General features: G+C 53.8%; 1 protein-coding gene across 1 annotated transcript; it reads right to left on the reverse strand.

Moving 5' to 3' along the window:
- Nucleotides 1-3: 3 nt before the first annotated feature.
- LOC112815933 (pyruvate dehydrogenase phosphatase regulatory subunit, mitochondrial-like) lies at nt 4-16385 on the reverse strand (the record flags this gene model as incomplete). The annotated part of the gene is made up of 9 exons (XM_073890518.1): nt 16189-16385; nt 8642-8930; nt 7360-7493; nt 3916-3997; nt 3656-3819; nt 2885-3006; nt 2019-2136; nt 1162-1311; nt 4-86 (listed from the first exon to the last, which is right to left on the reverse strand). Coding segments are annotated over exons 2-9 (1077 nt in total), but the record flags the coding sequence as incomplete, so codon positions are not given.
- Nucleotides 16386-18324: the final 1939 nt, after the last annotated feature.

Here is an 18324-nt window from a genome sequence, read left to right on the forward strand (position 1 = left end):
GAAGGTTTCGGGGCAGTTCACCAACTTCAGGATCTCCAGAGTCTCCAGGTCTGGCATGCGACGCAGGAGGGAACTCAGCAGGGGCTCTGAGCCATAAACACAAAGCCAAACACAGGCCTCAGCTTTAGGGAATTCAAACTCTTCTGCTCCTTATGTTTCCCGACTCCCTCTCCTCTCAGAAAATCTCCTGGAAGAGGCTTTCTCAGATGAGCCAAATGGGCCCTGATCAGAAAGCAGAAACCGTGGCAGAATTAAGGGACAAACCTACGAAGTGCTTGGCATAAAGACATAGAAAAAAAACACTCTTTAGAAAGGCCAGGAGCTCTGGAAGGGCACACAACACACGGGAGGAGATAAGATTTCCACGGGATCGGTACTTGGGGAAAAGCTCTTCCGCGGCACCCGAGGAGACATGCAATCAAAGCAAGGATTTCCCAAGTTGGAACAGCTGCAAAAGACAGGTCCCCAGTCTGTTTGAAAGTCAGCCCGTCATCTGGAAATTATTCCAGGGGGATACTGGCAACAGATGAAACCAGACTGAAGCTGGCTGGTGGGTACACAGAGGGTTCTGTATACTATTCTCTCTACTTTTAAGTGTCTGAAATCTCCCACAATAAAAAGCTTATTTTTAAAAAATGCCCATTAAGGGTGGGAGGGGGAACTCTTCATTATAGACCCCTTCGTATCTTTGGAATCTGGACCCTGGGACTGCATTAACTATCCAGGAAATAAAAATAAATTACACAATCAAGTAGCATATAAATACCGAATCACTATGATGTACATCTGAAACTAATACAGTAGCATAGGTCAGTTTTTCAATAAAAACAAAAACCAACTAAAGGACCGTATTAACAAAACGATTCTACTTTCTAAAAATTTCTTCAATCTTACATGCTGTCCTACAAAACGGCTTCCTCCTAGCCTAGAATTTCAGCAGTGGTTTTAGATAATAAGCCAGAAGTCCCTTAACCAAGATCTTCGTCCCCAGAATCTGCTGCCCAGTAACTGCAGCCTTAGGCAAACTCTGCAGGCTGCCCTCTGTAAGCGCCTCATGGGGCTGTTAAAAAGATCGAAGAAGGAACTCTTCTTGAAAATGCTTCAAAAAGCTACCATCTTAGACAAACACAGGGCATTATAGTCATCCTCTAGTTTGCACACCAAAGTGATCCCAGTCTTCCTGCAGATTCTGAATCTCCAGCTGGTTCTTGCCCTCCGTGAAGATTGGCTTCGGGTTCTTCTCAAAGCCCCCAGACAAGATGCCACCCTGCCAGTTCCGGATATAAATTCTTCCATCGGCATCCACAATAGCTAAGGAAGAGAAACAACAAGGAAGTGGGGGACAGAAGAGAAAAGCAAGGTTTAGAGGTAGGCCAGCTTTCTAAATGGACAGAAAAAGCACAACAAGGACAGCCGTTATTGGCTTCATTAGCGAAAGAGCATCCAGTGAACGCAGACCTTTCGAGGTCGTGGGGGTGGGGAATCTGCCCCCTCAGATTTGCAGGGGACCCTGTTTCTCTGATCAGTTACCCAGAAGCTCTGACCGCTGGTGCTCGCAACCGAACTACGGAACTGCCGCAGTGCCACATGAAAGCCTAGCAGAAAGGGGGACCGCGAGCCCATTCTAGGGGTTGAGACCTTCCAGGTGATGTCAAGCCCTTTCCTGTGGCACTCAGGGTCGTGGAGCAACCTCACTGTAGCTTACCTGTCTGCAACATATGCCATTCAAGTCAAAACTCCAGGTTACATTCCAAATATTCTCAATTTGGACCTCTGTGTGGGACTGCAATTAACTTACAAAACAAACCAAAAAATTGCTTCAGTGGAATGCCCGTTTTGTCCATCCTTTCATAAAGAGTTCTTAGAGAAAAGGTAGAACTGGGTCGGCCTCCCCGTAACACGCTCCAGAAGAGACGAGGCTCTTTGGAGCACAGTCTATCCTGAGCAGAAAGTCTTCCTTTTCAGAAGACAGGACAGTGGCAAGGAAACACGATTAAAAACAAAGTGTAAGTCCTCACTTGGTGTGTTGCTCCGCAGAGGGGTCTCCAAGGGGCGAGTCAGAAGGTAGAAGTGTTCGCAGGCATGTAACGGGATACTAACCGGCTCCTCGTTGGACAGACCCAGCTCGTATGCCCACTACAAACGGACAGATTGATCCGTGCGTGGGAAGAGGAACAGAAAGACAAATGAGCATATTCAGCCGCTTGCAAGAGTTTAACTGCAAGCGGTCTGTGTGTGCTCTTGCCCCAACGTGAGGCGTGGGAAGCCAAGGTTCAGACTGCTTTAGTTATGTGGATGGGGAGCAACACGGTCCTTTTTAAACCATAACAATTATTCTTAGACCAAAGAACAAGAGATTCAGCAACTAGTAAAAGGAGCTCACTGGGGGGGCAAGTGATGCCCTGTTAACAAAACTCCTGGCCTCAACTACAAACCCCAGATCCCGTCACATGTGACATCTGCAAGGCAAAAAGTACCCCTAGGTCAGTAGAACAGCTTAGTGTTCCTAACTGAATCCACACTCCTTACACAAAAAAATAGCCCCACGCTTTATTTGCTAGGTTGCAGGATGAAATGAAACACCAGAGGAGACCCAATGCCAAGGATTTCTGTCAATGCCCTACCATTTCGCAGACTTCCTGGCACCGTTTAACCCAGGGTGAAGGAAGGAAAAGGTCATCACTGGTGCTCCTCTGTGAGGACTAGCTACAGGCCTCTGATTTAGAATACAGGAATTCTGAGGTTTCTAGTCCAAAGAAGGAATAGGAGGTCCCTGAYGTCTGCTTAATTCATCACAGTATTAACCTTACRTCTCCATACCTAAAATCCCAGAGGTAAAAGTGAAGTGAGAAAAATCAGTGACCCAGTACTTTTGCTAACCTACCTGACCAGCACAGTTGACAAAATACTGGCACTCGATCTGTCCTTTATCTGTCTCCACACCAGTAACTTGACCTTTCTTGACCATTACATGAAGAATGCTGGTCCGGTCATAGATCTGAACACCTGTTCGAAGGTAAAGAAAGAGTTGGTGCATTCATCCTCTGATGGCCCAGAATTAAGGCCTCTGCAGCAGATTCTTAACCCCCAAGAAATGCTGAAAAAGCCAAGTCAGTGTTTTATTTAAAAACAAAAAACAAAAACTCCCAGGAACCACATCCTAAGAGTGTCAATGGGCCTATTCCAAGCCTGAAAACAGCAGACGACTTTAGTACACAACTCAATTCCAGGAATCATAAAACAGGCAGGGGAGAAAAAGTTCAAATAAGGCATCTTAAACCCTAATCCACCCACACCGGGAATCAGTTCATCCAAAGTACAGAGCACGTTGGACACTGGTTAGTCTTCCCCTCATTCATTCCAACCCCAGGACATGACCAGCTGTGGATTCAGTCTTCTGACCTTGGAGCTTCTCACGTTGGGGGCGGGGGGGATTCCCATAAGCTTGAAGTGCACTGGTCAGCACTAAAAGCAGTTCCTTAGAACTTTAATAAGGAAAATGTGGCCCTGAGGAAACACACTTATTAACAGAGAGTATATTCAAACAAAATTCTAAGAGCCAGTGTTCAAGAACGGAAGCTGAGCTGGCGTCACTGCCGGCTGTGAGACACGTTCTTCCATAACCTCTTCCTTCTTTACCCAGAAACCTGCTTACCATTTTGGGAGGCAGCACTTGCCAGGGCAAGAGCCACATCAGCAGAGGACACTACGGCATCCTCGGGAACATGCATGGCCCCCACCAGGTCGTGCACGTTGAGGAGTGGGTGAAGTTCGGCGACTTTCTTGGGGGAGATGATCTCAGAAGGGATGCCTATGACACTGCCGCAGAACACAAGGGGACAATGACATGCATGGCCCTCTGGCAGAGGTCAGTCTGACAGGAGCATCGGGACAGGCTTCTAGCCTCATACGTACTTCAGTCTTGAGTTGATGCGCTTCAGGGAGATCAGCCGGTCCTGAGTTTGGGCCAGAAAGACTGAGCCTGTCCTTATGTAACCTGTAAGGAAAACCAGCCCAGACTGAGCAGCCCAGGCCCCCTGCAGGGGCCAGGCGGGCGAGCCCACTAGACTACAAGTTCGAAGAGCGGTGAGGAGTCCTGGCACTCTCACCATCCAGACATCCTCAGCTAGGATTTGGGGAGGATAGAGTGGGATTTTCATGTACATCTTAAATAATCACTCTTAAACACCAGAGATACTGCAGCTACAAAGCCTTTTGGAAGGGAATGTACCCCAAAACCCATCTTTCCCCCCATGGTTTTGGTGGGACTGTGACCCCCGATGCAGGCCACTCACAACATTGGCACGGGGCGGACCCCGCCCGCCAGAGCCAGTGGGCATGTGGCCGAAGCTCAGCCAATCAGACCCTCCCGGGATACCAGGTCTGGAGCAAGCAGGTGAATGGCTGGAGGCCGATCATCTCAGAAGCAGCGCTGTCCTGGCCAGATGGGGCCTGATCCCCTGAGGGGCTGCCTGCTGTGGGTTCCCCCTGGCCCGGCCTCCATGCTGCCTCCTCCAGCTGGCAGCCTCCTGCCAACTCGACTGGCTCCAAAAGGCTTCCAACAAACTCCTTTTTGCCCCAGTTGGCTGGAGTCGACTCCTGCTCTTTGCAATCAACATACCTGACACAACCTTGATCGTGCTTGGGTTAATGACAATCTTCCTAACAAGCAGTGACTCTCAGTTCTGACGATGAAAAAGCTGAATCAATCAGGGTATCTTTTTTAAAAGGCAGCACAAGGAGGGTCACTTAAATGTTTTTCTCATCTCTTTTGAAATCATCAGGTAAATATGCCCTTCCCTGACAACAATGTCTCCGTTTGGAGAACTGAAATTTCAGAGACTGGTTTTTTAAAAACTGTAGACAGGGGCGCCTGGGTGGCTCAGTCGTTAAGCGTCTGCCTTCAGCTCGGGTCATGATCCCAGGGCCCTGGGATCCAGCCCTGCGTCAGGCTCCCTGCTCCGCGGGGAGCCTGCTTCTCCCTCTTCCACTCCCCCTGCCTGTGTTCCCTCGCTTGCTGTGTCTTTGTCAAACAAATAAATAAAATCTTTAAAAAAAATAAAAACTGTAGACAGACCAGGCCAGTGCAGTGATCGTGGCCAGTGATGTACAGGGCTTATCACACTCTGAGTCTCACCTGCAGACAAAGGCTTGAGCAGTCACTTCCCACTCACTACCACACAGCCCCCCTGGGAGGACAGGGCCACTAGGCACGAGGCAACATAACACATCATGGCACATGCATGAGGTCAAATCGTGCTCTTCCAAACAGAACCACCAGCCATAACAAAAGCCTATCACCAGTTCACAAGAGTAACACTCTACTGTTTTCCCAGAGAGGCCTTGTAAAGTTTGGTCTAGAGCTTTCTGACATAAAATTTCCTTTATCACAGGTTCAAAGCAATAAAATAGAACTCTTAAGTTCAGTAAGAAAAGAAGGTAGACATCTGATATTAAAAAACAAGTCAGAGAAGAAATATGAATGGCCAATAGACCTATGAAATAACGTTTAACTGAAAAAGATGCAAACTGGAATCTGATAACTTTTTCTCTCTCTCAGATTAGTAATAATGAAAATAATACCCAATGCTGGGGCGCCTGGCTGGCTCAGTCGGTAGAGCATGCAACTCTTGATCTCGGGGCCATGAGTTCGAGCCTCGTGTTGGGCATAGAGATTACTTAACAAAAAAGTACAATGAAAAATAAAACAATATACAATGTTGAGAAGACTCTAAAGAAATAAGCACTCTCATATGCTGGTGGTTAAGAGGGGACAGCTCTTTTGGAGGATGATCTGGCAATACCTATCAGAGTTGAAAATACGAACACTTTTTGCTCAAATATCAACGTTCTAGAAATCTATCCTTTAGAACTAGCAATAGAAAACAAATATATACTGACAAGGATCTGTATTGCATCATTATAACAACAAAAAAGGAACTATAAACATCAGGTAATGGGAAACGGATAAAAAAAAACTGCACATACTATGGCAACTTCCTCTCCAGTTATAAAAAGCAGAATTTTTTTAAAGATTTTACTCATTTATGGGGCGCCTGGGTGGCTCAGTTGTTAAGCGTCTGCCTACGGCTCAGGTCATGATCCTGGGGTCCTGGGATTGAGCCCCACATCGGGCTCCCTGCTCAGTGGGAAGCCTGCTTCTCCCTCTCCCACTCCCCCTGCTTGTGTTCCCTCTCTCACTGTCTCTCTCTCTGTCAAATATGTGCTCGAGGGCTACAGCCCCTTCCTTCCCCTCCTCTAGCTCCTCTCCTGGCATCTCCTCTCTCCACGAACACAGCTACCCAATCCCAGTTCCCAGACGCTCAGTCTTAATCGAGGACTTACACACAAGGAGACACTTCGCAAGAGCAGGAATCCTATGAAAGGGAAATGCTACAAAACCTCAGGCTGTCATCAGAATTTCCAATACTTCAAATCTCACCTTGCCAACGAAAACTGTCACGGGTCACATGAAGTCTGAGCCGGCCAGCAAAGGCGACCATCCACTACGTTTTACGCTGTGACCCCAGGCAGGGCCGCCTCGGTGGGCGAACAGATCAGGCCACCATCCTTGTCAGGATTAGCCTGGAATTACCTGTGATCTGAATTATGCGGGTCTTCCAAAGAGCAACCCTGACGGACGGAGGCGTCCTAAATTTCATCACTAGGCCCCGCTACTCCCCCAGGACATTTCCCGTGGCCGCCAAACGGTTTCATCAGCCACGACGCGAGGCTCGCCTCTGGGCTCCTGGCCGATCCATCACCTGACGACACGCTGACAGACACGCTTCTACCTCGTGATCGTGCGGGACCTTCCGTGGCTCAGCCTTCCCCTTCCACCTGCTCCGGTCGTACTGAGCTCACGATTCCCTGGGTTCTTTTCCCTTGCTGACACGCATAAGGGGTAACCTCTGTTTCAGCTTCTCAGTCAGAAGAGGCCTTCAGAGCAACTGGTGAGGTGAAATGCGGCGGGTCGGACCACAATTTCACCATCAAGCACCGAAACGGAAGCATGTCCTTGGCTTCCTCGTTCAGGAGCCAAGCGTGGCCACTTGCTAGACTTCAGTGAGTGAAATAATAGGAGATGGCCCGGGAAGCCTTTCCTATCCTGAGAATGACAGGCTCTGGAAAGGATCTGGAGTAAGGACGGAATCCTCTCGGCGGGTAGGGAAACTGGAGACAGCCCAACACGCTCACAGACTTGCCCCAGGACAGACCCTGGCGACTGGCAGAGCCCGGACTAAGACCCGAGCCCTGACTACCAGATCGGCAGGCCGACGCCGCGTCGGGCCACACACGGCACGGAGCACCAGAGTCTGGGGCACAGGCGGACCAGTACATGGCGGATTACCTGCTTACCTGTCTGGATCCCCGTCTCTTGCTCTAACTGGTGGTAGAGTTTGTTGGAATAGTCTGCCATCTTCTGCTCGATGGTCAAGTGCCTGGCGGTGCTCAGGATACCAGCACAGAACCTCGTAGAGCCAGCAGCCAGCCTGCAGGATGCATCCAAAATGCTATCAGGTACACTCCCACAGCTGTGAATGCAACTAGTTCAAAGATCCTCACTACGGCATCGTCTGTCATATCAAAAGATGGAAGCAGCCTACGTATCCACCGACATGAGCGGGACTGAACAGGCTGGTGGTCCCCTCTACAATGGGATACTCTACACGGCCATTAAAAAAGGAACGAGAGAAAGCTTTTATGCAACAATACGGAACAACCCTGATGAAAAAAGCAAGGGGAGGGACACTGTTTAAGGTTTGCTACTAACTTGTATAGAAAAGAGAAAAAAATAATAAACGAATACCCGGGTACACATATACAAACTGACCGATACAGATTTGCTCATATAATGACTCGGGGAGTATCTGGAACGATACACAAGGAACTTAACTTGCCTCCAGCGAGGGAACGTTCCAGCTAGAAGTCAGGGGTGGGAGGCAGACTTTTCCCTGTACACACTCTTTTACAATTTTCAATCTGACTCGTGTACATGTATTGCCTATTCAGAAATAAATACAAAGGACGTGTTAAAGGTCATCCAATTTCTGGTAGGCAATAGAACAGAAAAGGGACATTAGGGGAAAAGTGAAACAACTTGAACAGAGCATGAACTTCAGTTAATACTAAGGTATCCACACGGATTCACTGCATTTCTACTTGATCCCACCCGAAGATGTTCCTCCGAGGTGCACACGGGACCCAGGCCTACAGACCGCTGCACTACCTTCACGTTCGTTCTGTGAATCTACCACCGCTCTCAAGTGAGTGAGTTCGACGGGGAAAAGGAACAGAGATCAGGCGGGAGGCAGCCAGTTTCATCTCGGCTCACAGAGGAAGCTCCTGAGCCGCGGGCTTGATGTCGCTGTGTGACTACAACGAAGAGGACAAGACGGCGCGGTGTGCCGTGACCCTGGAATGAAACGCACCCTCTCTGGAGACCTGGGTGTGCTGGAAATCAGCCACCTCTGTCCAAGCCGGAAAACACGGGCGGTTCGCATCGCAAAACCGCGTCCAGGGGATGTGGCCTGTCTGTGGTTCTTGTCCTGCGACCTGGCGCCAGTCAGCTTAGCTACCGGCGGGACAACATCACCGGGAGGGGAGGGGCTGAGGGGAGCCCACGCAGGCTGGTCCTTACCTGCCCTGCTCCAGAAGGACAATATCCTTCCACCCCATCTTGGAGAGGTGATAGGCCACGGATGTGCCCATGATCCCACCACCACAGATGACCACCTGCGCCTGGGCAGGCAGGGCGACAGAATGCGCCTCGGCAGCCGACGCGCCGCTCCTCCCCGACGACCAGTTCTGCCATCCTCGGCCGGTCCTTTGTCTTCGGACCACCGACAGCAACCGGTAAGACATCACGTCTGCCGGCAGCTCGGCGGTGCGCTCTCACTCGGCTACGGCGGAGACCCCCGACATGCACACTAGACGGAGAAAGCAACCAGATTTCATTCCACTGTACTCAGGGCACAGGATTACTGAGAAAGGGAGAGGAGGCCCCAAAGAACGCTAATCATGCTCTCGGCCAATGTGTGAGGCCCTGCGCAGTTCCAGACGCTCTGCCAGCTGGAGAGACAGCAGGGGACAACGGGGGGGGGGGGGCTTGCCTTTATGCACCTTTCATTAGAGACACAGAGAGGGAGCGGATGTCTGAGTGTGTGTGAGGGCGCCTACGGCAGGGGCGCAGGGGTGGCCCAGACACAGATAAAACAAGGAACAAGGCCAGTGTGCTGGAATACCCGAAGGCATATGTAAACTAGGATGGTCGGGAAGAAGGGGACATCGGAGAAGAGACCTGACGGTGACCAGGAATCAGCTGGATGCGTCTTCCGGACGGAGGCGCAGGCACGTGCAAAGGCCCCGAGGGGAGGCCGACCCTGCGGAGTCCAAGCACAGAAGGGAGGCCAGTGTGCCCACAGCATGAGGAGTGAGGCGGAGAGGACCCAAGACAAGGCCGGAGAGGGAGGCAGAAAGCAAGGACGCACAGCGCTTGGACGCCATCGTGACGAGCTGGGATTCTGCTCTGAGTGCAAAGGAAAATACTAAAGCGGGGAATGAAATGATCGGATATGCTTTTCCAAGATCAGTCAGGCTCCACGGCGGCGGGGAGTGGGCTGGAGAACGAGAGGAAAGGCAGGGCCAGGCAGCTGCTGCGGTAGTCCTAGAGGGAGGGCCTGGGGGCTGAGACCCGGGCGGTGGCAGTGGAGTCAAAGCCACGGCTGGGTGGTTCTGGAGGTGAAATGACGGAACTGACTTGCCAACAAACGGGACGTTAAAATGGGGCAAGGGGAGAGAGAAGGATGATGGCAGAGTTTCTGGGGTAAGCAACTGGTGCCACTTACTACAGTGTGAAGGGCTAGGGATGGGGAGGGAGGCGGGGAAGGAGAGGGAGCGAGAGGGAGGCTGTGAAGGGGTGCAGGCGTGGGTGCGCAGACAAGCGAACGTTCCCCTCTGAGAGGTCAAGTGCAAGACGCCGGGCGGGCACGCACGGGAAAAGGCCAGGCAGCAGCTGGACATCCAGGCCGGCAGCCAGGGGAACACGTGGGGTATCCGAGACCCGGCACGCCAAGGAACAAGAAGAGCCCTGAGGCTCCCCAGCAGATACAGCTTGGGAAGAGAAAGAAAGTACCGGACAGAGGACAGAGCGCTGGGCAGACGCACAGAGCATCCGGACAAACGGAGGTGGTGCAACAGACCGAGAAGGAGCCGCGGCGAGGCAGAAAGAGAACTGGGCAGCGGTGTCCGAGGAGAGAGACAGGAAAGGGTTTTAAGAAGCGGTTCGCTACGGAGGGTGCCCGGGGGTGCAGCAGGACGGCCAAGGGTCCGCCCGCTGGGACTTGACAACAGAGGTCCTTGGTGTCCCCAAAGAGAACATTCCCAGGAGAGTGCTCGGGATGAAATCCGGACCAGAGCAAGCTCCAGAGCGAGGAGATGAGGGAGTGCAGACCACTCCTTCACTTTCTGCTCCGAAGGGAGTGGAAAAACCAGGCAGCAGCAAGAAAAGAATGGGAGCAGAGCAAGGTTCTTGGTCTATAAAGGCGCGGGCCGTGGAGACTGTTTCACGGCTGGCAGGAAGGGCCAGTAAAGGGGAAAGAGGTGGGTCCGGAAGGAGAGGTGGTGACAAAGAACGAGGTCCTGGAAGAGAAGAGAGAGAGAGAGGACCCAAAGCCGCAGTGACGGACAGCGTGCGCCGGTCTGCACAGGCCACGGGCTGGAGGGAGACTCAAGGACCGGCAGGCCTCCTCCCGGAAGCAGGGGAGGGTTAGTCCAGGTGGGCTTATCCCGCACCCTTGGGTGTCACATGCCGTGACCGAGCACACGTGTCTACGAGACAACTAGCATCCTAAGGCAGAGAAGGGAAAGGGTACGGGATCGGGCCCAAGGAGAACTACTCTCCCGGCAAAGCAGAGGCCTGTTCGGGAAACCGCAGACAGACCTGCCAGGAGACGGCAGGGTCACCGAGCGTGGGGAGAGGGGGGACTTCAGAGGAGAGCCCCGGCAGACAGTGCGCCCAGCGGCATGCCACTACCAGCGCGGGCCCCACGGCGGGCCCCAAACAGCCCAACCTGTCCAAGGCCAAGGTGTGGGTGCCTGCCCATCACCACACAGCATCTCAGGACGGAGACCGAGCAAGGCCTACACCGCGTCCCAGGATAAATCCCACCCAACCAGGGCCGATGACTCGGCCACCTGGCGGTAGTCACCAGGCCTCACACCCTGGGTCCCTGTCCAAGGGTCTCAAGACAGAAGCTTCTTCCTGCAACCTCGTCTCCACGTGACTAATTTCTGTCCCTCCCTCCGTCTCTCTCTCTGCGGTCCTCCCCTCCAGACCTCTCCACCGTGCCCTCCAGCACATCCTTCCCAGAGTTAAGCACCCGGCCCTTCGCCAGTACTGTCTCACCTGTCCCCACGGGGATGCAGCTCTTCTGAGGGAGCGGCCACCGCCACACGGCCAGCCCCACTCGACTGAGCTCGCCACGCGGGGGGTGGGGGGGGCGAGTATCCTCCTCCTCCTTCCTTCAGAACTATTACTGCTTGGTCACACGCGAAAAGGCCCAGTTCCTTTGGGGCTCAGGCTAGCAGGCACCCCCTGCCTAGCCCCGGGGCCACTGCGGGTTCAGCCTCAGGCAGATGTCTGTCTACATTCGGGTTCTGAACCCACAACACTCCTCCTCTCCCAACCTCGGACCCCACCCCCTCTCTTCCTCCCTTCAAAGGAGATAACCTGTCTCATCGCATCCCCTGAAACTCCACCAATAATCCCACTTGCATCTACAACCATCTCTCCTTCCCTGAGAGGGTCAGGAGTTCTCAGGAGTTCGTCGCCCCACAAGAGCCACAAGACCCCTCTCCCTCCTTCCCTGGGACCCAGCTCCTCTCCCACGTACCTTCGGTGCTCCGCTCTGACCCTCAGCGTTTTCATATGCTCAAGTCCTCCCCACCCACCAGAGAAACGGAACAAAAGCTCCATAACTGTCTTCGAGTAGCGTCATTTTAAAAATTCTAAATGGTAAAAACTATGGTCTTGGCAAAAAGCACAAACATAGGAGGCAGTAATGACTTCCCATCAGGGCGCCTGAATAGCCAACTCCTGGCTTTGGCGCAGGTCGTGGTCTCGGTGTCGGGGGGATCGAGCCCCACGTCGGGATTCTCTCTCCCTCTGCCCCTTCCCCCACGCACAGGCACGCACGCACATGCCTGCGCTCCTTCTCTCTCTCAAGTAAATAAATAAAATTTAAAACGATGATTTCCCATCATACAAAATTACCAGTCCCGATGTGCTGCCGCCTGTCCCGTGTCCTTCTTTCCTTACTCCTCAGTGACCGCAGAGTCTGCCGGCCGTCAAGCCAGAACGGACTTTTTTTTTTTTTTTTTTTTAAAGATTTTATTTATTTATTTGACACAGAGAGACACAGCGAGAAAGGAAACACAAGCAGGGGGAGTGGGAGAGGGAGAAGCAGGCTTCCCGCCGAGCAGGGAGCCCGACGCGGGGCTCGATCCCAGGACCCTGGGATCATGACCCGAGCCGAAGGCAGACGCTTAACCAACTGAGCCACCCAGGCGCCCCCAGAACTGACTCTTAATGTGATCTCACAGCCTGTCTTTTCACTTGACAAATACCTTCAGGAAAGGGCTTCCTACATGATCTGTCCCCTTTTCCCCGTTTCCAGTCTGTCCTGAACGCAGAGCGGTTGGGCTTCTGCCCGCCAAGCCAGGAACGCTGCTCTCACCAAGAAGGCTCACGTCGCCAACTTCCGGGGACACCGGCCCCACCTCACATCCTCTCCGCAGCACTGCACATCGCCCATGGCTCCCGCTACTCACACCCTCTTTCCCGGTTTTTATCCTGACTCCCACCACCCTGGTCACGTCTTCGCTGGCTTCTCTCCCCGGCCCGTCCTTCCGAGTCCATGTCCCTCACGGTGCTCTGGGACCAGCTTCTCCCCTCGGGCCACCACTCTCCAGGGGGATTTCACTGCCTACCGTGACCAAGAGCCCAACCCACAGCGGCCCCGACCTTTGCGTCTGTACCTCTAAGCAGAACAATCGCAAGTCCACTTGGGCTCCCGAAGGTCACACTGGGCACCTCCAACAGGGAAACCCATCCTCCTCAATCTCCAAATCTGCTCCACTTCTGTGTCCCCCAGTGACACCATATTCGAGAACCCTGGGTGTTACCCTGGGCTCCTCCTTTCTCCTCTCCTCTATGCAGCCAACCAGCGAGGACTAACAATTCCACAGCCACGTTTCCCTCATTCCCACTTCTCCCCACTCCCACTGCAGCTACCTGAGTACAGGCCGCCACCCTTGCTCAGATTACTGCAGAGGCTTCCTCCCGGGACTTCTGGGGCTTCTGTACACCGTTCTCCCCAACACCCCACAGTCCTTACACAGGACTCAGAGCCAGTCTTCTCAAAGGCAAATCGTGTTTCACGCCCCCGCCTAAAACCCTTCAGTGATTTTCTGATGTCCTCAGGAAAAGGCAATCTCCTTCACAGGAAGGGCAAGATCCTTCACTCCCTGGCTCTCGTTTCTTATCTCTGCTCTCTTTCTCTGGAGCCACACGCAACCACCTGTAATTGACTCCTCAAACAGGACAGGATTCTGAAACCTCCGGGATCTGGGCACGCTGTTCCTCTAAACCTAACAGTATAGTTCCTGCCACTCTCCCCCACCCAAAGGTAACTGCCTCAGCTCTCGGCGTATCTGACATCTTACCAGACCTCCTCTCCCCCAACATGGGGTCAGGTGACTCTTCTATGTTCTCCCATCACACCCTGCACTTCTCCCAGCACAGAGCTTCCCGGACTGTGTCACGGTCTGTTCGCCAATCAGGGAAACAGCACAACCACCCTGCTGAGAATGTAGGCTTGAGAGAGAGGCAGACAGCCGTGGGTTGGAAAACCTCCCCCCACCTCTCATTAGCTCTTTCAGCAAGTTATGCCACATCCCTGTGCCTTGGGCTCCTCATCCATAACGTGAGCTAGGACTACCCACCTCACACGGTTGCTACAAACACTCGGTCAGACAGGAAGGAAAAACATGGCAACGGGCACCTAAGCAGCACTCAGTAAGTGGTCCTTTTTAGTCTCCTATTATGATGGAGCTCTCTGGGAGCTGAGACCAATTATATAACTTGATCATGGTTTTCCCAGCAATCAGGGGAGGCACCTAGGAAATACACATTGCCGAACGGCTGCGAGGAGAGAACCCACGAGAGGGGGGGAAAGTTCAGTGAGGACTCTGGGATCTCAAGGCTAGGCCCTCAGATTTGAGGGGATATCTAAATCACATATAAGAATTCTTTAAAAAAGAAAATGGTAGTATCTTCATAGGCAGTTACAGTTGGCCAGATGCCGCTTCATGCCTACAAGGGACTTAAGGCTCACAACCCTACGAGGTAGACACTAAAGTTTCTTTCCTACACTTGACGAAGCTGAGGCACAGAGAAGTAACTTATCCGAGCTTCTCTAATGCCGGTGAGGGGCAGAGCCAGGAGTCAAACCCTGCCGGGCTGGCACCGGAGTCTGCCCTGGAATCTTTCCTCCCTCCTACCTTTCAAACAACATCAGATGAGTAAAGAAAGGGTACTTGTGAGGACAGAACCACAAGGCACATCCCCTGGCAGGATAAAAGGAACTGCAAATGTAGCAGAAGACACATGACAACCGTTGAGGCTCAAGATGGAATAAACAATGTTAAAAACTTGGGGTGATTAAAAAAAAAAAAAAAAAGCCTAGGGTGATAAGAACCAAGAAAAGGATTTGTGACCCTGTGTGCAACATGACCTTCAAAGAGTCACTGAAGAGGTGAGGGCAAACAAGAACAAAAAAGGATTTAAAGTGGATGCAAACAAAGAAAGGAAGGCACCAGAGTACCCAAGTAGGTTTGGCAGCGAAACCAAGGCAAAGTCGGCCGGCAGAGAAGGGAAAGTCGGTAGACAAGAAACTGAAGATGTCAAAAACAAAGAAAGAAAAGTCGTAACCACATTTAAAATAAACACACACACCTAAATATATACATGTTAAGTTTTAAGTAATCTCTACACCCCATTCGGGCTGGAACTCATGATCAAGAGTCACATGCTCTTCCGACTAAACAAGCCAGGGGCCCCAAAAATAAATTGCATGTTTTAAAAGCTAAGATGACCCTACAGTCTTTTCTGCTGAGAAGAAAAATATCTGCCAAGCAACCTCGATATCGGGACTAGGTATGCTCACATCCGCTTCCACCAACATGAACAAGAGGGCAGCTCCAGGTCCCTCTGAGCTGCTCCTCTGTATGGTCACAGCGTGTGCACAACCGGGCCGCTGGGGACTAGGAAGCCCGGCGGGTGGAGCGCGATTAACAACATTTCCCACACCTGCCTCAGCACAAGAGCCAGCAGCACATTTAGCTCACGCTCCTTCTCTGGAGAGTGGATCCTGCTGGTCCTGGGTGTGTAATTCTCAACAAGTGCCACCAGCTGATCAGACAAGTTGAAGAAATTAAGACAAATCGCTAGCGCTGGCCAAGTGTGCCCCGTGGCCCGGCTCCCCTCCTCCTTCCCTCCGCGGCCCCGTACGGCACGCGTTACACACACCGGCAAACTGCACTTGCAGGTGCCCGAATCTAATCTCAGTGTCCTTCACATCGGTCCCGAGTGGTCACACATCACGAGTCGGCTCACGGCCCTGGGCCTACATACACTCTTCCCGGTAACTCGGCCGCCGCACTCTGCAGCGGTCTTACAAGTGAGGGAGGCACAGGCGGACCGCACGTCTCCAGGCGGGAAAGCAACCGCACCCGCAGTGGAGGAAGACCGGGCGAGACCGGCCTCATGCGCGCTAGGGGCTTGCCCGAGACCGGGAGCCCGAAGCGAGGTCACCCCGGCCGCTCTGGACGTCGGCCTGAGCCGGCGGACGCCCCCTGAGGAGCCGGTGCGCAGGCCCCGGGGCGGCCGGGCACGGGTCTCCGAGGCCCGGACCACCTCGGCCGGACGGAGCGCAACCGCGGACAGGCTGACAGAGACGAGGCGGACCCCTCTCGGCCCGGGCCGCCGGAGTCCCCAGGCGACTCGGCGCAAGCGACGCGAAACGAGGGGCGGACGGGACCACCCCCGAGGGAGACCAGAGAGGAACGGGGGACGCGGAGACGCGCGCGGAGGGGAGGCCAGAGCGGCCCCGCAGCTGTCTTCCTTACCTGACGGGCCCCCGCGGGCTCCGCGGTCAGCAGCACCCCGGCGGCAGCGGGGCAGCAGCCACACAGCTGCGGGGGCTGGGGGGTCCCGGCGCCAGAACGCGGGGAACGGGGAAGGGAAAGGGGCGGGGCGGAGGGAGCAAAAAGTTCCGGGGAAAGCCGGGGACCGCGACCTTCCGCGCTTTACGGGCCCCCACAAGGGTACGCCGGCGCCAGATCGCTCCCGCGCACGCGCGCGCCGTGACGTCCCCGCGGCGGCCCCGCCCCTGCCACGTGGGGCTTGTTTGGGTGTCGCGAGGCCTCGCCCCGGGCCTCTGGGCGGCAGCCGCGGGGTCCGGCCCGGTTGACCTCTGCAGGTGGAGCCGGGACGTCCGCGGTGGGCCGCTCGCCGTGCCGTGCTGTGGGGAGCGCGGGGCTTCGCTCTGCCCTCCAGGCGCGTTCCCCCTTCCGTCCCCGAGTGGGTCGCGGCTCAGAGCCACTCTGGTCCAGGGCGCCAAAGGGCGTCTTGGACCCGCAGGCGCTCGGCTCCTCCTGGGCGAGGCTCTAGCGGAGCGCGACTGAAATCCGCTCCGCGGGCCTGGCCCGACCTGGGAGGCGGGATTGAGAGGCCCTGAGCTCTGGGCCGGTCGTCACTCTGCGCCTTCCTGGCTTGTCTGGGCCGAGGAAATGGACTCCTTCAGTCCGTCTTCTGAGAAGGCCCCGGTCCAGCCCTCCCTTACTGTCAGTGGCCCTGTTTTCTTTCCCTTGTGGAACTCGTCACCCTGTACAGTCTGCGTTGGTTGGACTGCCTTTCCCGCCAGTTGCAAGCCCTGCCCTCTCTCGACAGAACCTCAGTCGTAGGCAAGGCTGCGTTCCCGGCACGTGCGGCCCTGCTTGGCGCGTCGTCCAGTCACTAGCTCTTTGAATGGAGAGCGTTCGGAGGGTACAGCGGCCCCTGCAGGTTGCGCCACGCTCTCGTTTCCCTTTCGTTGAATCCAGGCCCTCCTCACCACCACACAAGCCCATCTTGTCTCCTTATGGCCTCTTTTGGCCAGGCACCGTACTGGGCGATGGGATTCAGCAGTGCACAAGAAAGAGAGGGCTTCTTCCATTCGCGACTGGCAAGAAAGCTCCGGGGACCCCTGTGGCACCACGCCGGCCCCCAAGCTGCATACTTTCTACCCCAGACGCGATCGCCAGTTAACTCACGATGCAGGGCCCGTGAGTTCTGCCTGCCTGAGGACAGAAAGTCCTCTCTGGCTAGTCCGATATGTGAAAGTTTAAGACGTTCCGGGCTTCTGTGCTAGAGAAATACTTTAGTGTTTCGGCTAATTGGTGTCACCTGACTGCCCATAAAGAAGAGGAGATAGGGGCGCCTGGGTGGCTCAGTTGGTTAAGCGACTGCCTTCGGCTCAGGTCATGATCCCAGGGTCCTGGGATCGAGCCCGGCATCGGGCTCCCTGCTCGGCGGGAAGCCTGCTTCTCCCTCTCCCACTCCCCCCACCTGCGTTCCCTCTCTCTCTCTCTCTCTCTCTCTCTCTCGCTCTGTCATTTAAATAAAAAAAATCTTAAAAAAAAGGAGATAGACGAACTCATCTGAGGTGTATACCTGGGGAAGTCTTTTCCTGATGCCCAGACGTGGCAATTTGGGGAGAAAACCTTCACAGGCTTCCCTGATGAGCAGCTTGACCTATGCCATTTGCAGGCTTATGAATTTGGGAGAAACCTCGCTGTCTGTAGGAAACGGTGGGTGAAGTAAAGTGATCATTAAGGTGTTCGTCCCGTTCTGTGGACAAGCAGTGAGTGCTGAACAAGCTGTACAGATTTCTCCCTGCTTCCCTCAACCACCACTGTTCTTCTCTCTGCCAAGTCCTAAGCCTCCTTTTCTTGTCAACGTTGATTCTTGTACTTTGTAGGCTCTCATACCCACCAACTGCACTATTCTTCAAGAGGACTGGATATTTTAATCTTTTTTGGCTACTCCTTGTCCGTGAAAGGTCGGAGTGGTTTCCTGTACGATACTTCACAGAGAAGAGCATCCCATGCACAATCACACATGTCCCGGTAGGACTTTATTCGCCTGATGTTTGGATTCACCTTTGCAAACCTTCTGCCTTGTTGGTTTTCTGTCTCTCAAGGACAGAAAGTACAAGGGGTGGG

Source organism: Callorhinus ursinus, unplaced genomic scaffold, assembly GCF_003265705.2.
Source record: "Callorhinus ursinus isolate GAN/ISIS: 27379988/994484 unplaced genomic scaffold, GSC_fseal_2.0 scaffold568, whole genome shotgun sequence".
Classification (NCBI taxonomy): domain Eukaryota; kingdom Metazoa; phylum Chordata; class Mammalia; order Carnivora; family Otariidae; genus Callorhinus; species Callorhinus ursinus.